Source organism: Halichoeres trimaculatus, unplaced genomic scaffold (assembly GCF_033239565.1).
Source record: "Halichoeres trimaculatus isolate MK-OKI-2021-1 unplaced genomic scaffold, fHalTri1.1 fHalTri1_scaffold_14, whole genome shotgun sequence".
NCBI classification, from domain to species: Eukaryota; Metazoa; Chordata; class Actinopteri; order Labriformes; family Labridae; genus Halichoeres; species Halichoeres trimaculatus.
Window position 1 is genome coordinate 31,457,257 of NW_027437192.1, and position 21,909 is coordinate 31,479,165.

General features: G+C 42.8%; 1 protein-coding gene across 1 annotated transcript; it reads left to right on the forward strand.

The window, feature by feature from the left end:
* The first annotated feature begins 567 nt into the window (after nucleotides 1-567).
* LOC141803234 (E3 SUMO-protein ligase ZBED1-like) lies at nucleotides 568-15,001 on the forward strand. Its single transcript, XM_074687194.1, has 4 exons — nucleotides 568-1,164; nucleotides 1,605-2,623; nucleotides 3,914-4,030; nucleotides 14,462-15,001. The coding sequence occupies exons 1-4, from the start codon at nucleotides 678-680 to the stop codon at nucleotides 14,999-15,001; spliced, it is 2,163 nt and encodes a 720-aa protein (XP_074543295.1). The 5' UTR covers nucleotides 568-677.
* Nucleotides 15,002-21,909: the final 6,908 nt, after the last annotated feature.

The following is a 21,909-nucleotide window of genomic DNA, read 5'->3' on the forward strand; positions in this document are numbered from 1 at the left end:
GCAGAGGAAAACAGCAGAGGAGCAGGAAGGGGGTGTTTGGTGCGTGTGCCCTGGGCTTCTGCTTAGAGCTGCACGATTATCGTAATCGCAACCGCAATCGCGATGTCAGCACGTGCGATTATGTAACCGCAAAAGATGTGCGATTGTGCGATTATTTAAAAAAAAAAAAAAGTGTAAAAAAAAAAATGAGCGTGTGTGTGTGTGTGTGTGTGTGTGAGTGAGAGAGCGAGCGTGAGATGACCAATCAGTCACTCTTTCAACTGGTCATGTGACTACCTGCCCCCCCTGGTACGGCAGGTCAATCAGACAACATGGAGGAGGAAGATGTAAGTACGACTCTCGTGGCGAAACGAAACTCTACCTCAGCTATTTGGCGTTATTTTGGTTTCCGTTTAAAAGACACTGAGCAAAAAGATGTCATTTGCAAAATATGCAAAGCAAAAGTGGCTACCTCACGTGGCAACACAACAAATTTATACCAGCACCTGAAACAGCACAGGGACAAATATGAGGAGTGCAAGCAGCTCAAGCATCTCCGAGTTCAGGCGACTCCCAGTGAGCCTGCAACTTCCCAAGCAAGCCAACAAAGCACACTTCCATAAGTGTTTGGGAGCATAACACCGTATGAAAAAACGACACAAAGACACAAAGCCATCACCGACGCCATCACTTACTACATGGCAAAGGACATGGTGCCCATCTACACTGTGCAAAAAGAGGGATTTCCAAAAATGGTCGGCACGTTGGACTCCAGATACGAGCTCCCCGGGCGGAACTTTTTCAATGACACAGCAATCCCTCAAGTTTACCGTAAACGTCGACGCGAGGTTCAAGCTGACATCGCCACGGTAAAGTACTTTTCAACTACTGCAGACCTGTGGTCAAGTAGGACAAGTGAACCATACATCAGCCTCACCGTGCACTATATTGATGACAACTTTGACCTGAAAAGCCACTGCTTGCAGACGTCGTATTTTCCCGGAGACCACGACGGAATAAACATAGCTGCAGGCTTGAAAGAGGGGTTGGCTGCGTGGGTCTTGTCTGAGGAGCGTCAGGTCGCCATCACAACAGACAACACGGGTAACATCATTAAAGCGGTGGAGAATTACAACCAGTGGGAGAGGGTCCACTGTTTTGGACACAGACTACACCTTGCCATAGGTAAGTTAAATTGATGTAATCAATGTATCGATCTACAGTACACTAATTTAAGTGCCTATCAGTCTGTGGACTTTTAACTTGTTTTGCATCTATTATTACTGTTGTTTTTGTTGTTGTTGTAGGCAATTTTCACAGCAGCCAATTTGTGTCTAAAAGGCTGGAAGTAACATATGTGCAAGCAAAACAAAATGAAGGCCCCAGCACTGGGACATCTAAAATGATTGGAAGTTTTCTTGCACTTGTGTAAAGTGGCTTTGATTCTCTCTCTCACATGCACACACACACACACACACACACACACACACACACACACACACACACACACACACACACACACACACACACACACACTTCAAGCATCTCATACTCAAACAACGCCTACAATGGGCCAAGTTTTCATTGTTTTAATGGTTGTTTTTCTTCACTCATATCATCCACAGAAAATGCTGTTAGAAGTGAGGGTGACCGCATCACCAGGGCTACTGGGGTCTGCAGGAAAATTGTGGGACACTTCTCCCACAGCTGGAAAAAGAGGGTAGCCTTGAAGACAGCACAGATTGAGGAGAAGCTACCAGACCACGTCTTGGTGACTGACTGTCAAACACGGTGGGGATCCACACAGAAAATGGTTGAAAGAGTCCTCGAACAGCAACCTGCAATCCACAGGGTTCTCTCTTCAGACCGCAAAACACGCCACCTGCTGCCCTCTTGGCAGGACCTAGAGGTCCTAGAGTCAGTGAACAAGGCACTCAGCCCCTTCCAGGAATTCACAGATGCCCTGTCTGATGAAAATCATGTCAGCATCTCTTACCTGAGGCCCGTTCTCCATCTTTTTAACACCTCAATGCTGGCTGAAAAAGGAGGAGACACTGACCTGACCAAATCACTGAAAGGAAAAATCCTGAACTACCTCAACACGAAGTATGAAGAGTCGAAGGAGCTGCTAAATATGACATCTTTCCTTGATCCAAGGTTCCGAACACAGTACTTCAGTATGGAGGAGACCCAGACAATCAGAGAACGAGTGACCTCTGAGTTGATGCAAATTCAGCAGCAGCAGCACCGGCCTGCAGCACAAAGCAGTGCAGCGATGGAGACTGCTCGCCTGGATGTGGAGCCTCCACCTCCAGCTAAAGCCAGGAAGAAAACCCTTGCCAGTTTTTTCAAGAGCAGTGCAGGCGCAGACGCGGCAGGAACATCAGTGGCAGAGTTTGATCCCGTGGTCCAGTGCAGAGAATCAGTGGCTGCTGAACTCAACACTTACATCTACATGCCCTGTATCGACCAAGAAGAAGATCCACTGAAATGGTGGAAGTGCCACAAAATAAACTTCCCTTGGCTGTCCAAACTTGCACAGAAATATCTGTGCATACAAGCAACAAGCTCTGCTTCAGAGAGAGCTTTTAGCACGAGTGGTAATGTTGTCACTGCCCATCGCTCCTGTCTCAAACCATCCAAGGTGGACATGTTGGTGTTTTTGGCAAAAAACCTGTGAAGTGGTAGATCTTATACAAGTAAGCCTGGGTAGGCTACAAATACTGATGTTTCAGTTGCACCTTATAGCCTATGCCCATCATTGTTTGGCCAGTCAAAATATGATAAAAGATATTTTATGTTTATGTTTACATTTAATCTTGTTGCACTAAATAAGTTTGCACAAATCAGTGCCTTTGTTAAGTTTACATAAGTGTCTCTGGACTTGAAATGCTTTAAGTTGATTTAAATACCTTTCCAAAAGATTTAAGTTGACAGAATGTTTAGCTCTAAAATGCCGTTAGAAAAGTTTTGTGTCTTTGAGCTTGAAATACCTCTGCACAAAGTAATACATGTTTTCACTTTACATGTTTATTTGTTTATCTATTAGTGTGTTAAATCTTTTGTTAGCAGAGAAAACTTGAAAAACACACGTTGGACATGTTCGTCCACACAGGAGATAAACAGTTGAAATGGGCAGTCTGTGGTAAAGTTTAGTGCTATCATTCCAGTGGATGTAACATACAGAAGATACTTCGCACTTTTTTCAGTTTACAGAGATGTGCCTTTTTAGTTTGCACAATGCATGAATGTGCATAATTTGCTGTGAATTAAAAATTCTCAGTATTCCATCTCTGCCTTTTCCTTGATTTTTTTCCCCCATGATAACCAAGCAAGTCTGTAGACTCATGACACAACTTTTGTTTATTAAATCGCAAGCACAATCGCAATCGCAATATTGTCCACCTAATCGCAAATCGCACCTTTTTCCCAAATCGTGCAGCTCTACTTCTGCTGCACAAAAACACTGCTGTAGGGGTAATTTCTGCCCTAAACCTTGCGATAGGACCCAATTTGTTCCATCCCGGAGTATCACTTTAAGGCAAAAATCAAGGGCAAGAGTTGATCAAAAGTTGAAGTTCCAGTATAGTCCACCATTCGGCAGTACAACTGAGGATGTACTTGTTGAGGCACTGAAGGAATTTCCTACTGATGTAGGACTGGACTGTAAATCCTTTGCTCAGCCTGAGGGGTTTGACAAATCTTCAGATTCTGATAACAGCAGCTTGTTTTGAAGAGGAGGGAGGTATTCTGGAAACTGATTCAGCAACCTGGGCGTTGGAAGAAAATATAACACTCTCTTCTTGGAATGAATTACAGACAAATCCTAAGTACCGTCATCCATCACTGCCAGATGATGTGAGGACACTGCTGAGGACTTCACAGTCAGCGTCACAACTCACCTTGAGTGTGTTCTCTTGTGCTTGACCTCCAGAGGAAAGGGAGAACTTCACCCAGCGCAAAGGCGAGTTATTCTGATCTCATGAGGCACCAAGCTAAACAGCACACTCCTGCTAAGCTAGCTGCAGCAGTGACCCAGGAGAAGCTGACGGTAGCTCCACAGACTGAGGGACGTGTAATACAAACAGACTTGATTTTGAAACAACAACCAGCTCGACAAACTGTACGCCAGGAAAGACTCAACAGACTAGGTGCAACAAATGCTCCATCACGCTTGTTAGTGATTGGCCGGGAGCAAAGCCTCTGATTGGTTGTTTCCTCTAGGTGAAATTAAAGTAGTGTCAGAGTAGGAAGGGCTAACAAAGTGATCAAGATCAGTACATTAAAAATGATGCTGAAATGTTGAGAAATACTAAGGGGTGAGTATTCCGCACACAGCTTTACTCTGTGTGAATGTGTGTGTGTGTGTGTTTTCCTTATTTATTAAACGGGTTTGGCCTGGTGGGAGATGGTGCAGCCCAGTCTGCTGGTGTGTGTGGTGGTGTGTGTGCGCGTTTGGAGTCATGACCTGAGGGCAGCTCTGAGAACAGGCTGTCTGTAAGTGTGTGTGAGTATGTGTGAGTATGTGTGTGTTTTGACCCTCTGGAGCCTCATCTGCACTTACGGCTTCTACACTCTGGGCAGCTCACACCCTGTGACATGCTGGACTGTGTGCACCACCCTCTCTGGTGCCCTATGGTCCGTGCTAGTGCAGCTGCTGAACCAGGTGGTGGAGCAGCCGGTGGGGAGGCTCTCTGAAAGTTCTTGAGGATTTAGTGCATCACAGGAAATTTTGGAGAAGATGAAAAAAAAAAAAAAAAAACTTTATCAAACCTCAAAGGAAGATGGTTACAGGTTTGATTCCCCGGATGTTTTGGGGCCTTTCTGTAGGTTTGAGTGTGAAATGTTGTCTGTTGCCACATGTCAGGGACAGACCACAGACTGCATAATTAATGGACGTAGTCTCCCTGACATCATCCGACTGTTTTTGAAATCAATTTTTGAAGCAAATTGGCTAAAGCCACCATGTTGGAAGTGGAGGGAGCTTCACGTACAGCTATAGGGTGCCTCTGATTGGGATCTCGAAATCTTAATATCTTCTAAACCTCCAAGTTAGAAAAAGAAACACCCCCCGTACAGTGTGTGCCAATAGAGAAATTAGTGACTCAGACAGGAGATGTTTTTTGAACCAGGCTGTGAATAGGTTAATTTCTACTTTGAAAACGCCTTTTTTTTTTTTTTGGCTTGGTGTGTATGTGACTTCCTGTACTTCTGGGGATAAGCCTCAGCACTTCCGCATGGTCTCCTGTTCTCAGACCAGAGGTTCCCTAAGGATGACTCAGCCCAGCTCTAGACCTGGTTTTAAAATAATCAGGAACAAATAAGGGACTAAAAAGACTATTTAACATTACTTGTGGAAAGAACTGTGAGAAGAATAAAGGAATAACATATCTTGTTTTTCCTCTGGTGGTTACTTTGCAGTCACAAGGCTTTTCAGGTTGCTTATCTCTACACAGTGGAAAACCTGAAGTGTAATTTCAGTTTGAAAACATATTTTCTTTTTTTTCTATAAATATCATTGAATTTTCTGTATTTTTGTAAATTTTTATATTTTATATCTTAACTTTTTCTTTATTCCATTTTACAGACTTTACAGACTTGCTTGTAACTCTGTATTATTTAAGTAGTTAAGTAAGCTCTTTCCGTGCTCCTTGATAATTAGCACCAATACACCAAGTCAAACTCTTTGTATGTGCAAATGTACTTGGCAACAAAACCTGATTCTGATGTCGTTCATTGTTTTTTTGTCACTGTTTTTCAAGTTGAAAAGATTACAAACTTGTGTTATTTCTAAAAGACTCCTTGTAGTTTAAGTGCTGCAGTTAAGCTGATTGTTAAATATCATTTAAGCCAAGTCCTGACAAACAGGTACCCGTGCCTCAGGGAGCACAAGCCCTCCACTTGCTGTTAGAGGCCTATGTTAAGAATGTTGAGGAAAAACAGGAGGGGGCTGAGGACCTGACCCTGAGGTCTCCCGTGGTGACAGTGGTTGTGATTTTGAAGCGTTACTGTATTCTGTGAAACGTACTAAGTGAAATGTGTTTCAGGAAAGTATCAGTGATTGCTCTCCTGGTCCTCAGTGATAACCCTTGTGTTTTCAGCTCAAGCTTCACACACACACCTGTCCTACATTCCTCTGCAGTTTCAAGAAAAATATGAAATCAGGCATGGAGTTATTTGGCAGTAAAAACATCTCAAAACTGGTAATTACTCTGCTCAAAAAAAAATAAAGGAGACACTTAAACAACACAACATAACTCCAGGTTAGTCACACTTCTGTGAAAATAAACTGTTCACTTAGGAAGAAACACTGATTGGCAATCAGTTTCACATGTTGTGCAAATGGAGCAGACAACAGGTGGAAATTAAAGGCAATTATCAAGACACCCCCAATAAAGGAGTGGTTCTGCAGGTGGAGACCACAGACCACTTCTCAGTTCCTGACCTTTCTGGATGATGTTTTGGTCACTTTTGAATGCTATTTTGAATGTTATACTCACACATTCGTGAAGCACCACACAAAGCCATGTATTACACTCACACTCCCTTAAACTTCCTCCAGGAGCAGTTTGGATTTAGTATGCTGCCTGCAGAAAGCTCCACATGTGGACATGGGAAGCAGGGGATGCATTGACCTTCCACTGGGCAGGTGACTTATTCTGCCTCTGAGCCACAGCTGCTCTCTTCAACTAACTTAAATTTAAGAGGAAGGGCTGCTCAAGAAGTGGCCCCAGAGCTGGACTTTGGCTAAAGCGGGTTTTCTGAATTTTCTGAGAGCAGTGAGAGTAGTGCAAATGACAAAAACTGAACCCATTCAGACAGAATGCAACATTCAGGCTTAAACCTTCAATGTTTATACTCAAATTAACACAACTTTCCATATGTATCTCAGTGGATCACAGCATATTTCATCGATCAAATGGATTGAAAATGATGACACCGCCTGAATTGACCAGTGTTAGATATAAAGCTGTGATTAAACTGATTTCAAGTGGCGAGCTGTATAAAATGGTTAGTGGGCCCTGAGTTTTAGAACCTTGTACTAACAGATCATACTTCAAATGAAAAAAATGAATGAATGATGAGCTTTATTTGTCGTTGCACATGTTTCAAAGTAATAAGATTACATTCCAGTTACATCTGGTCCAAGAACATAAAGTGACAGACAGGGGTGGGGGGAGGACAAGAGCAAGAGAACTGGGGGACAGCAGCATGTACAGCTCCCCCACTCAGGTACGAAAAGGGAATACAAGTAGTAGGGAGTAGAGGAGAAAAAAAGAGCCAATTCCAGGCTATACTCTTTAAGAGGAGGGCATAGTTTGAGATAAGGAAAAAAACACCTCAGCATAAAAGTGCATGAACAACAAACAAAAAGACTCAGGACCTACACAAATGTCACTGCAGACGCCAAGGGGCTCGCACGCAGTCTCATTTGGGCGCGTACTCATCAACCCTCAGCAGCTGAACTGTACCGGTGCCAAAGAAGGTGTGAAGTCTGAGGTTGTGTGTGTATGTGTAAGCCCCTGGACTTCATCCCCACCCAGACCCAACAATGTCTGCCATCTGATGGTGACAAGGCCACAGCTGTTGTCGTGGAGACGACCTCAAAGAGTTCTGATCCAGACACAAGTTCACAGGTGGAAGGTGGGAGAGGGGTAGAGCACCTGTCTGCATGCCATCCAGGAGAGCAGAGTGTTATCAGCCTACCAAGGCTGACAAGGAGGAGATGAAACACAGATAAAGATTATTGGGTTGGCCGGACACACCGAAGATTTCCGTCTGCCTTAGAGTCCCAACTGGTCAACTCTGTGGCGTGCCACATGACCTAACTTGGTGGCCCATTACAGCTGAGCCAAGCTGACAGCTTCTCCAGGTTGTTGTCCATCCTATCCTGCCTACAAGTAACTTCGTAGATTGCTTGAGTCTGAGTGTTGACAGGCCGGCACAACCCCTCGATGAGGTGCAGCTTGTTGATTGCCAAAAATGTTGTCTGCACTTCGGAAGTTTACGATAAATCATCATCAAAGGGGAGCCCGCTGGGGCAGGTGGGCTCCCCTTTGCTGAAAGTTGCTTTGCGTTGAGAATCTGCTTGAGGCTGGCTGCAGAAAGTCCAGACGTCACGTACACACCCAGCCAAAAAAAATGACTTTTATCGCATTAAAAGCATATTTACAGCCTGGTGCAAAAAACCAGCTTGGGTCTCAAACGCTGATTTCACTATCAGCACACACTGTTCGGTGAGTGTTTTTTTTTTCTATCTCTGAGGTTTATAAGTTAAAAGGATTGTTTGGTTTTCCAATCAGAGGCACAGCTCAGGTCACATGACTGCCAGGCACCCTGTAGCTGCTCGAATAAAAACCAACAGCCGGCGTCATGGTGAATGTGGCTGCGTCCCTGGATTGGCTTCATTTCAAGGTTTCAGGAACAGACGGGTGGCATAGGGGATGCTCCAGCCATGTTTTATACAGTCTATGTGTGGGACCAGCAGATCAAATTCATTATTGTAGGTTTTAGATAGGATACAAAGAAAGGCTCAGATAGTTCAGACAGAGACAGACCAAGAGCAAGCAGGGCAGATAGGGAGGAGGGAGCTAGAAGAAAAGCGTACACCTTCGTTGAGAGCAGGAAGAGAAAGCAATTTGAATATTAAAGGGTGATGACAAAAAATTAGATTATGACATGTTTTAGAAAGACTCTCAACTTATTCACAGAAATAAAATGAAAAAGCAATTGGACCTTTTGAATTTAGCTTTTATCGTCTGACACATCCTGTGACACATTTAAAAAGAAAACAGAAAGGATAATGCTTTTAAGTTTTGAATGTGCCCTGCCAATAAATTCCCCATCTATGCAATCTCAATAGCCCTCATTTATCATTCTTGTGTGAAAATTTGCGCAGATCTGGGTGCAAAAATGCACTTACAGCAACGTTCACGCGTTTTTTGTATCATGTGGACCAGGGCTGAGCACAGCGTACACCTGATCAGGTGTTGATAAATGTGGCTGCCTACCTGTCAACTGAGCAGTCCTGCCTGTAGTGTTCAGCTGGCCATGCTGGCGGGCAGCCAGACACACAATGCATGGCGTGCCACTCTGCCTCTCTCTCTCTCTCTTAACAGGGAAAGAAAGAAAACAGCGATCTTGGAGCCTCCGAACACCAAAAAAGTCACTAGATTTGTCGCTAGTCGCTTCTCTCCAATTTTCTCGCTGGAGGGTCCAGAGAGTCGCTAAAAATAGCGACAAAATTGCTAAGTTGACAACACTGCGCTCTCCACTGACATGAAACTTGAGTACGCAAACTCAGACCTGGCGTGGGATTTGAGCGTTCCCCCATTCCCCCACATTCAGATTGATAAATGCTGATCTCTGTGTGGAAATGAGCGTGCACCCATTTTTCAGACTTATGCATGTTTGATAGATGAGGGCCGTCATGTGAGGCACAGACATGTGACATCAGATTTAGCTCTGCAGTCCAACCATAGACTGTAAAAAAAAAAAGGACATCCACTTGCTCGGCTCGAAGTGAGGGCTCCCCCTGGTGGCTGGCTGCAGTATAAGTTAAAAAATACAGCTTTCCAGCCATTCCAGATGAGCTGTGGTCAAACTTTAAAAAATTATTACACCTCATAGAAATGTTTCTCACATCTGATTGTTGTGGTGATTTGAAGATATTATTTGGCTGTCTTGTGTCCAAGTCCTCTTTTTTCTGAAAAGTTTTGTTTTCATTAGTTATAAGAGGTTAAAAATTTGGCTTTATGTAATGTTGAATGATGATTGACAGCTGCCGTTACCTTTATTTTTTTGGGGGGGATTGTAAAATATGTCGGGAGGTAGAGTCAGGAAGTAATTAGACTCTTGAAAGAAAAAAAAATATTATTTTAGTCAGTTAATTTAGCCAGCTCCACTCAGATTATCCCAGAATCCCTCATGGTCTCAACTGCACAGAGTCTAGCTCTAAACTGCTACAATGGTGGCGCCTGAGACAGCGGTATTTTGGCTTCAGAATCGTACAATGATAAATGGCGGAGCCACACTGTCCACTCTATATACAGTCTATGAGTCCAAATGTTTTGTGGTTCTGTGGAGTGTATAGAATCCTGTGGTGTTAGCTCACCACTTTTGTTACACTTAGCAGATACACTTGCTAGATATATCACAATTAGAAGTCTGAAAAAATATTGATACAGCAATATATCATGATACTTTGACCTATGATTTAATATTGATATTTGTTTGTTCGTTCATTTTCCACCCCTTAACTGGGCCCAGGTCGCGGGGGCAGCAGTGCCATCAGCGAAGACCAATGGCCTCTGTGCCCAGCCACTTCCACCAGCTCAACTGGGTACCAAGGCGTTCCCAGGCCAGTCAAGAGATATAATCTCTCCACCGTGTCCTGGGTCAACCCGGGGTCTCCTCCCAGTTGGAAAGTCCTGAAACACCTCCCCAGGGAGGCATCCAGGAGGCATCCTCACCAGATGCCCGAACCACCTCATCTGGCTCCTCTCGATATGGAGGAGCAGCGGCTCTACTCCAAGCCTCTCCCGGATGTCGGAGCTATGAACCCTATCTCTAAGGCTGAAGCCAGACACACTGCAGAGAAAGCTCATTTCAGCCGCTTTTATCTGGGATACATACATATATATATATATATATATATATATATATATATATATATATAGATTTGTGCATGTCTTTTATGTTTTACAATTAATAAATAGAATATTCACATTTTAAAACAACAATTACACAATTATTCAATTTATTTGAACTTTATATAGAATTTTGAGCAGCGACCGTCAGTCTGTTGGAGGTATACGTGCATGCTCGCCACAGGCACGCAGACATACAGTCTCTCATTCACACACACACACACACACACACACACACACACAGAGGTCTTCATTAATCATCGATATATATTCAACAACTCCTCAAACAGGAGTGCAGAGAGAATGTAGGAATGTGATTTTGCAAGAAGCCTACAGCGTCTCTGAATAGTCAGTCTACCCAGGAAACGAGCTGGTTTTGTCTCCCATCCGGCCCGTGCTGTGGTTAACATCCATCATGCTACGCTTAGACATTCTGTCCAGTACACACCAACGCAAAAAGGGCTGAAAGACATCATGACCTCTGAGGGGTCTCTGAGAAGAAACCTTAAACTCTGGGAAGATTTTGAAACCCACTGATGAACATGAAAGACAGCCTATTGTTTTGATGTTTTAATAAAGGTTTAAGATTAATGGGCAGCAAAAGAAGAAGAAGAGTAAGAAGAGAAAGATTTTTTTTGAAACAGAAGAACACAAAAGTTCCTCGTTTGCAGGGAAACCGAAGATCTCGGAGTAAACCTGAAAAAATTGGGGGCGTGGTTGGGGTTTTATTTATGCACAGGGTGAGATTTTTGACCAACAACCCTTAAATTTGACACTTTACCCACCTTATTGGCTTGCAAAGCGACTCTTGAGCTTTTGAAACCAGTTGGTTCTGGTCTGTGCTTGTAATCGAGCGCACTTCGTTTTAAGTTTCTTAATATCCTTCCCCTGTTGAGCGATGTCGCGAAGTAATTCACTTCTGTGGCTATCGGCCGCTGTTTTTACATCAACAAGCCTCTGTTCTGTCCGTTTAATCACCCTGTCCTTAGATTTCAGGGTTTCTTGCCAGGCAAGGCGTGTTTTGGCGAAATGTTCAGCTGCGAGTTGGATCCCTTCTGTGGTTTCTTGGTCTCTCTCCAGCGGCCTGTCAGTCTCTGTGACGTGGCGTTTGTACAGAGTGATGACTTCATCTCTTAGCGCCGCAGGATTCTCTATGTGCGTCTTGCATGTTATTATGTCATATTTAATATTGTCCTGGAAAATCTCCATTTCCCGAATTTTTTGGGCCATGCTCTTTTTCTCAGGCTCTATGTTTTTGACCACATTCTGCAAACGGCAAGCTTTCTTAAACCAGTCCAGTTTCTGAGCAGCGAGCTTGTGTATGTCCTGTTGAGCTTGTTTTAAGGTCTCCTCCAGCTCTTCCTTTTCTGCTTCAAGCTTCCTAAAGTTCTCTTCCTTTTCCTTATATAAGGCCTTTAATGTTTCATGTTGAGTGTCCTTTTTCTTAAGTTCTTGAACTGCGTTGTCTTTCGTCTTTTTCAAAAACAAAATCTCAATTTTGTTTTGTTTGATGGTTTCTGTACTGGTTTTTTTCGTCACAGCTAGCTGAGCCTGTGCTTCCTTTAACCGTCTTTCTAAAAGCTCAAAACTCTCAGGTGAGCAGTCTTCAACCATGTCTTTTAACCTTACATTTTCACGCTCCAATTTTCTGAAGTCCTTAGAGCGCAGTTGTCGTGATATTTTTTGTTCTTTCTCCATGGATTTTTGTAGGTCAGAGATTTGTTTCTGATGGTCTGAAACACTGTGCTGCAGATCTGAAATTTTCTTTTGAAGAGTTTTCACCTCCATTTGGTGCTCTTTTTCTCTTTCTTCTGATTCTTTCTGGCGTTCTTTTAATTTTGTCTCCCACCCTGAAATCTGCTCCTTGTGCTGAGATATTAACTTAGCCTTCTCATTTGCATAACGTTTTTTGCTTTCCTCCATCAGGCTCTTATTTTTATCCATAATCTGAAGTTTTTGCACCTGTAATCTTCCCTCAAACTCTCGCTTAGCAGCAGACAATTTCAGCTCTAACTCTATTTCGAAATATTTCTGCTGTTTGAACATGCTGGTCCTCACTTTCTTCAGGCTGACCAACTCGTTTTCATGTTGCTGAAATTTATGTTTGAAATCCATCAGTTCCTTTTTCATCATAGCTTTTTCGGACTCCTGGTCCTGCAGCTTTTTGTTGAGATTGTCTTTTTGTAGTTGCAGGGCTTTGATGGTTTCATCCTTCAGCTTTGAGTCTAAGCAACTTTCCTGCAGCTTTTGTTGCCAGACTTGTATGTCCTCCACTGTGTACAGTGGGACTTTCATGTATTCTTCGTCTTGCATTCTGAATGTTGTTTCGAAGTTTGGAGATGAACTACACACGGCTGTATGTCTCTGGGTTGAATTTCAAAATGAGCTTCTGTCTGCAGGGCATCTGGGTATAGATTGTGAGTGGAATGGAATGAAGAATTCCCTTCATGTTGTGATGTCATAATGGAATGATGTCACATGACTGCCTGGCCACACAGGATTCACATGGTTCACTGAAGATTTGAAAAAAAACAAATGGGTGCACACACAGAAGGGTTCATATTAGCTGTGTTTCCACTGAAGTAGGAGACTAAACAACAGGGTGGGCTGAAGGGGAGACAAAACATGGACACTTTCTGCTTAAACTGCTCCTATGGCCACACATATAAGGCATGTACACATCAGACTTTCAGTACCACTCTGAGTCCTGTCATGTTCAGAAGTACTCTGATGACTCAGCAGTCATAGCGTGTATCAGGAGGGATGGTGGGGGGGAATACAGGGAGCTGGTGAGGGCCTTCAGTCAATGGAGTGTAAAAAACCACCTCCTCCTTAACACTGCCAAGACGAAGGAGATGATCATAGACCCCTGTAAATCCAAATCCTCCCCCCTGCCACCTGCGTGAAGTTGGCCCCCCACCCAACGCAAAACTCAACGAAAATAGTCTCAATCCTTTGTGCTACGTTAGTGCTAGTTTGTGCAGAAAAAAAATATCGTTTGTGCTGCTTTAGTTTTTAAGATATTAAAAAATATTATTAAGGTCATTCAAAGTTCAATCACCCCCCCGACATTGTACAAACTGAATAAAAATAGTCTCAATCGTTTGTGCTACGTTAATGCTGGTTTGTGCGGAAAAAAATATCGTTTGTGCTGCTTTGGTTTTTTAAGATATAACAAGTTCATTATTAGGGGATGACGTCACTCAGCCCCCCCGACACTGTTCAAACTGAACAAAAATAGTCTCAATCATCTCAATCTGGGTGTAAAAAACAGTTTACGGCAACGTTTGCGTGTGATCTATGAAACGTGCGTATCAGGACCAATCACGGCGTACGCCTGATCAGCTGTTGATAAATGTAGCGGCTGAAAACAATCATAATTTACATAACACGCTCCTTAATATTCAAGGTTCAGCTGACTGAACCCACGGCATTTAGGACATGGTGAGACGCACGGGAAAAAGGGAACTTCTCCATGCCAGTAATCGACAACGCCATAGCAACAGAGGTACAAATGAAATGACACTACGTTGTTTGGCAGCTGGAAAATAGAGCGAATCAAAAAAAACTCACCTGCAAGGAAATCACTGCAGTGATTCAGCCGGGTGGATGTGACAAACTAAAACACAGCAGAGTTTTAAACATTTAATTTACACATTCTTCGTTCATACCTTGATTAATTAATCCAGCCCATTAACCAGCTGTTCCGCTTTTCGACAGAACGGCGCCAGGGAGGCACTGGGGGGGTGGTTATATCTTAAAAACCAAAGCAGCACAAACAATATTTTTTTCTGCACAAACCTGCACAAACGATTGAGACTATTTTTATTCAGTTTTGCGTTGGGTGGGGGGCCAACTTCACGCAGGTCCCCCAGCCTGTCAGCATAGATGGTGCTGACATTGAGGTGGTGTCCAGTTACAAGTACCTGGGTGTCCACCTGGATGACAAGCTGGACCGGTCCTGTAATACAACTGCAATCTACTGGAAGGGGCAGAGTCGGCTTCACTTCCTCCGCAGGCTGGGCTCTTTCAACGTGTGCAGTGACATGCTGCACATGTTCTACAAAACAGTGGTGGAGAGTGCCCTGCTGTATGCTGCTGTCTGCTGGGGGGGCAACCAGATGGACAAGGACAGAAGGCGGCTGGACAAGCTTATAAAGAGAGCTGGTTCAGTGGTCGGGAGAGGTCTGGATGATGTGGGGACAGTAGTAGGGAGACGCATGAGGAGCAAGGTGCAGAGCATCTTAGCAAATCCCAACCATCCTCTGCACAGTACTGTCTCTGGTCAAAAGAGCAGCCGGAGCGACCGTTTGCCCTCAATGCCCTGCAGGACTGAGTGCTTCAGGCGATCCTTCATCCCCTCAGCCATTTGACTGCATAACTCTTCATAGTCCCCCACTTGCACATGCACATTTGCACATGTTAATTTAATTAAATGGGATGATGTTTTTATGTGTGCGTAGTTGTTTTTATATGTCTCATATGAGCTGCTGGATACAACAATTTCCCTATGGGGATAAATAAAGTATCTATCTATCTATCTATCTATCTATCTATCTATCTATCTATCTGAAAACATAGGTAATCTTGTCCTGCTTCTGACAAAGGGGTTTTTAAAGCAAAAGGTCAGAGCGCTTAATCATAAAATGACCAACTGTCAGGAGAGGTCAAAGGATCTCCCCACTTTATCCAATGTTCAGGGTTCAAACAGATTTTTCATGGTCAAATTCAAGTACTTTTCAAGGAACTTGAAGGTCAATTTTCAAACTTTTCAAGTACTGTGAGCGGTTGTTAATTTCATAATGTTAAGAAATTGATGCGCACACAAAATGGAAATTTCATTGTTTTGTGTTTAACAGCTCATTTGTTCACAACTTCACAGAGAAGACTCGCATTTACAAAAAAAAACAGCATTTTTTCCTGATTCTTGTCTTTTTACTACTTCTCAAAGAACTGATTCTCATCACTTGCTGACAAAACTGGTATCATTATCTTTGAAACTAAGAGTATTTGGAGCACTATGAGGATTTATATCATATTAATTATATTACAACATATTTTTTAATGCAGCTCCCTCCTTTGTGAAAACAACATCCCTCCACAGTAGATGGTCCACAAACAGGGCAGACTGGGAGAACAAATTAAACGCACCCTTCCCAACAGCTGGCAGCTCTCAGTGGATCAGTCTGAAGACAAACAGTGAAGTCATATCTCCAGTTCAGACTCTCAGAATTAATCTGAACACCTTGTAACAAACAACCACCCGTTAAAAACACCAGCGTTTAACACATGGAGCTTATCATTTAGCGTGAGCACATTAGCAGTAGCTCGCCCAAGCGTCAGCTGATGAGGAGGATGATTGACAGCGTTTTCTCATAATCTGACACAGACGTCATGTTGCAGCAGGACAAAAACACTAAAACAGGTGGTTTGACGCTGTCTCTCTGCAGTTCTGATCAAACATAACTAACGCTAAGTAAAATCTGTTAAGCTAAGACTGCTGCATGCCAAAGTTATGATCTCCTAATGAAGGAGAGTGTGAAGGAGACGCGCTGATCCAGATGCATCTTGGGCTGATATCTACTTCATATAACCTTACAAAAACTCGCTGTGAGTTATACACAGATAGGGTATGACTATATATCCCACGCTGACTTGCAGGAACGGAATATTCTGTGTGGAGCACCTGCAGTCCGAAACTGAAATCCGGCCAAGAAAGGGAATATTTTCTTTTGATTAAAAGATCGATCCTTGGACTTTATGAATCGATGTCAATTTTTGAAAATGAGGATCGTTTTTCTTTTTGAGAATCTATTTTTTTTTTAAACCCAGCCCTACTTTTTTGTATCGAATTCTATGGTTTTTATTATTCTCAAACAATGAGTTAAATAGCCATCTCAGATGCTTATAATAAACCAAGCCGGTAGCGCGGCTTTAGCACGAACGAGCCATCTATCCTTTATGATTTGATGCTCAGGGCAGTTGTTCGTCTGTGCCGGGTCTCAATGAGAAATGCCGTTTCGTTCCTTCGTATGTACATGGCGAGCCTCCCACTCCGATGCGGCCGTATGCTCAGACCAGGCACGACCTGGTATTTGTAGATAAAACTTGTCACCGCCCGACCGCAGTTATTTTAAAACCTGCTCCGACAAACACCCGCGGGCAACACTACCTTTATGTTAAATGGGACACTGCCTTCATCACTCATGCCTAGCATGTAGCATAAAAAGGTGGTTAGCTTCAACAGGTAGCAGGCTAATTGGCTAATTAACGTGTAGGGCTAACAGGGTACCTCTCATGTGGATGGCGAGTGCCGACTCGCCCATAGCTTCCACTGCAATCTCCTTTTTACATACATTGCAGTATGCTGCACGGGGATTTGCGCTACATTTAATCTAACATTTGTATTTCTCTTTCTCCAGCCAACAGTCATGCCTCCTGGCATGCTGTTTAAGGAACAATCCTCATGGGGGAGACGTCACAACGCACATATAAACAGACCGGTTATGTTACATCCGCAAGCCCATCAGACGGAACGTTTTTTCCCCCCACAATTTTATTTTATTTCTCTGTATTTGATCGATCTGTTGAGTTAGGAAGCTGAGTAGTGAGTTATATACGATTATAACTTCAAGCATTCTCAAGCACTTGAATAGAAAATCAAGTACTTTTTAAACCTTGAAAACACAAAATGAAAAATTAAGCATTTTCAAGGATTTCAAGGACCTGTACGAACCCTGAATGTTAATTTATGAGGGGTTTTCTCAGAGATTAGTGAAGGATCACTCATTGGACTCAGTGATTGCTGTCATGGCCACATACTTATAGAAGTATCAGTGATCAGGAATTCTAGCTGCTCCTCTCAATCGATCATTCACGTTAGCCAAATGTGCACAACCAGATATGTTACAGCAATGACATTGGCTTAAATTACAGCACCCTATGGTAACTCCACAGGGACAAACGGCTCAAAGGGTAAAAACAAACAAACAAACAAACAGGGTAGAGTCTATTAGCTTAGCACTAACAACTGCTTGGCTTCAGTGTCAGCAGTGTGAAAATACATCACACTATAAAGCCAATCTATGAATGCTAATTCCTGCATTGTTTTGACTGTATTTGTACTCTTTCTCACTGGCTTTTGTGTCAAGATTTGTGAGGGTTTTATCCTTGCTTACTTCTTTGTGGAAATGATTGCTAAGATTATGGCCCTGGGTAGGGCTGAACAATTTATCGTTTTCAGATCAGAATCGCAATTTTAGACAATGCAATTTTGAGATCGCCAAAGCAGCAATTTTTTGCAGCGCTCCTGACTGACTCAGGATCTGTTGTGTCAAGTATTATACACATTTTGTTTTACAAATGTGTAGAAAATCTACATGTTAAAAGTGCTAGTAAGCAGGTCAACAACACAAAGCCTATGTTTAGTGAAAGAATATATATAGCCCATGTAGACATGTTTTTATTAACAATACTATACAGATGTGCTTTTACTAACTTGGTTGTACACATGTGCTCATTGTTGTTGGTATGAATTGCAGGACACTTGAGGGGGGCTGGGGACTCCTGGGATTTTATGGAGCAACCAGAGAAGAGAGTGACCACAAGTTAAGTTAATGTTTATACCCAATAATAAAAAGAAGTAACTGTGTAACACTAATAACGCAAGTCAGCAATTATTTTTTTAGAGTTGAGGTGTTTCAGTCAAAGTGAGGAAGGTAAACAATTAAAGGAAGGAAGGAAGCGAGATTTGTGTTTCTAACAGTTTCTCTACAGATAAGTGAGGGGGGCTGATCACCCACTTGATGAATGCCAGTCACAGACAGAGACAGAAGACGGCCAGCAGCCAATCAGAGGGGGACAACACCTGGAGAGCCAATAAGAAGATGACTTAACCTTCATTCCTTAGAGAAACTCTGTTAGTGACTATATATTGGTGCTGAGAGAGAGAGTCAGGGTCAGTCTCATGAACTGTCTCCGCAACATGTAGGGAACAGGGAAATGAGGCTGCACCAGAGATCTCTGTAAATGCATATTCTTGACATATTGTTAATAAATTTGTGTTCAACTGAGAACCAGGACGTCTCCTGATCCTTCCCCATCAACGAACTGCGCGGAAAGAGGTGAGAGGAGAATGGAGTGAGATTAATAATTTTGAGGTATTTTGGTCAGATTGATAGCATCACATCTCCAACAAGAAGTAATTTAAGTATTTGAGGAATTTAGAACAAAGACATCATTTGAGAGTGACAAACTATCTGTGAGGTACCCTGTCAGGATCGCAGAGTGGGACACTAACGGAGCACCCAGTTAGAGGTACCCTGCAAGGCAGTGTGGGAAAGCAGTAGGAGTAACACTTAGATGTATGTCATACAACTCACCTCTTTTCCAACATTAGGAGTAGAAGTTGATGAAAACAGATTATTTATCATCACTATTGATGATTAAAAAATTGTGAATTGCAATATCTGCCAGAAAAATTAGATCTTTTCCTAAAATCGTTCAGCCCTACATGTGAATATCCCAAAGCTTGATTTGAACAAAATTGTGAATGAAATTGAAATCACAATATCTGCCAGAAAAATCGCAATTCAATCTTTTCTTAAAATCGTTCAGCCCTAGCCCTATGATTTCGTCGCTACCTTTGCAACCATTGGAACAAGTTTGCTGTCTTCATTAACTTTGGAGAGTTAGTATTAGGGACGCGAGAAGTGGGGTGTTGAGGGTGCTGCAGCACCCCCTGGAGGTGGAGGAGGGAAAAAACTATATTTAGATTTTTTTTTAACCGCTTTTTTCACACACATATTGGCCCTCATTTATCAATCTTGAGTGGGAATTTGCGCAGATCTGGGTGTAAAAAAACAGTTTACGGCAACGTTCGCGTGTGATTTATGAAACGTGCATATCAGGACCAATCACTGCATACGCCTGATCAGCTGTTGATAAATGTAGCAGATGAAAATAATCATAATTTACATAACACGCCCCTAAATATTCAAGGTTCAGCTGACTGAACCAACGGAATTTATGACATGGAGAGACTCACGGGGAAAAAGGGAACTTCTCCATGCCAGTAATCGACAACGCCATAGCAACAGAGGTACAAATGAAATGACACTACGTTGTTTGGCACCTGAAAAATAGAGCGAATCAAAAAAAACTCACCTGCAAGGAAATCACTGCAGTGATTCAGCCGGGTGGATGTGACAAACTAAAACACAGCAGAGTTTTAAACATTTAATTTACACATTCTTCGTTCATACCTTGATTAATTAATCCGTGATGTCTGATTATAGAAGCCACAATATTATTAATTGTTTCCGTTCAGGTTCAGAAACGTTGAAAGTTGCCTTCTAAAGATGTGTTTGAGCTCTGAAAGGAGCTGCAGACTCCAGCCTGAACCTGTCACAGACTGAGGAGGGAGTGGAGCTGAAGTGTGTCGATCGTGCGCAGTTACGCACAGGTAGACCGGAGTTTTATGATTATTTGTAACATGAGATGAGCACACAGGTTGTGATGTCATGTAAATTAACGTCTTTCGTTAAGAAATTCGCGCACAGTTCACGTTAATATGATAATATTGTAAGGATCAATATCATCTAACCCTTTTACAGTAAATCATGTAGGTAATCAATACAACTTCTTTTTAAAAAAAAAATCTGTTCTGAAAGTTTGATCCAGCATTGTCTCAAAGTTCTCAGTGGAGACTTTATCATGAACATAGGAGTGCATCAAAAACTGATAAAAGCCTCTCTATTTACAAATGTTTTAGGTAAACCCATATAGGAAGAATAGGAAGAATTCTTGATGTTAAATCTAATTCAGGGATCTAAATATCAATCTAAGATCATCCGTTTTTATTTCTGAAAATGTTTTGTGCTCATATAATCTAATTATTCTCCTCCACGGACAGATTTCCTTCGCCGCACCCCGCTCTCCACTGATATGAAACTTGTTTACACAAACTCAGACCTGGCGTGGGATTTGAGCGTACACGACGCCCACGCTCAGATTGATAAATGCGGATCTGTGCGTGGAAAGGAGCGTACACCCATTTTTCCGGCGTACGCACGTTTGATAAATGAGGGCCATTGTCTCTCTGACCCTCTCTCCTTCCAGAGACGTCACATTGTGTCTTGTCGGGTTGTGCCTTGTCGGGTTGTGTCTTGTCGGGTTGTGCCTTGTCGGGTTGTGCCTTGTCGGGTTGTGCCTTGTCGGGTCGTGCCTTGTCGGGTCGTGCCTTGTCGGGTTGTGCCTTGTCGGGTTGTGCTATGTGGTCAAGATGGGTAGAAGAGAGTGAGACCCAGAGAGACTGTCAGGCTGGACTGTGGTGCAATGATATTTTGTTTAATTGGTTTGAAATAAACCCCGATTTGTTGGCACACAACGTCTGATTACTTAGCTGTCTGCAGGCTCAATAAGAACCCGGAAAAAAACGGAAAAAAAAGAGACAAGATTTTTCGCGTGCGCTAGTATCGCTGGTATGAATGACGTCTCGCATCCCTGGTTAGTAAGAATTGTCACTATGTTGTCATACAGTTGCAGAAAAAAAATCGCTGTTAAGCTCAGACTAAGGATAAAAAATGGTTTTGACAACATTTCAATGGAGAATTTTGCTGTAAGGTTTTTGCACAATGAGTCTGTAATGTTTTATTTTCTGTGCCACGGTGTTTGCCCTTTAAAAAAAAGATTAAAATAAATGTTGACTGTTAAATATGCTCTTTCCTTATTGCATCATAAGTTCCTCTAGATTGTTGGACTACTTCCTGAGCTACTTCAGCCCTCGCTGGCAATTTTCAAGTTCTCCGGCCAATGCGACTGCTGGGCAGACTACAAAGTAAATGCATATATCATCACTTTTGAGACTACTCTGTGTTCTCCAGTTTTCAACACTGTTGATTGAAAGAGTGGTTTTCTAAACAACTTATTTTGTCCATTTTCTGCAGGTTTGCGAGTCTTGTGGGCAGTGCTTGTGGTTGATAAGAAATTCTGTGTCCTTGGAGACATTTTGGGTAGGGCTGGGCAACGATTAAAACTTTTAATTGTAATTAATGGCATGATTTCCCAGATGAATCAAAATTAATCGCATTGTATCCAGGAGGAGACCCCGGGCAGACCCAGGACACGCTGGAGAGACTACATCTCTCGGCTGGCCTGGGAACGTCTTGGGATCCCCCCGGAAGAGCTGGACGAAGTGGCTAGGGAGAGGGAAGTCTGGGCTTCCCTGCTTAGGCTGCTGCCCCCACAACCCGACCCCGGATAAGTGGAAGAAGATGGATGG

Coding starts and splice junctions, on each gene's coding strand:
- LOC141803234 (XM_074687194.1), top strand. CDS start 678: ATGGCAAAGGACATGGTGCCCATCTACACTGTGCAAAAAGAGGGATTT. Junction 1,165..1,604: donor CAGACTACACCTTGCCATAG/GTAAGTTAAATT, acceptor TATCATCCACAG/AAAATGCTGTTAGAAGTGAG. Junction 4,031..14,461: donor TGACCCAGGAGAAGCTGACG/GTAGCTCCACAG, acceptor ATTTTTATTCAG/TTTTGCGTTGGGTGGGGGGC.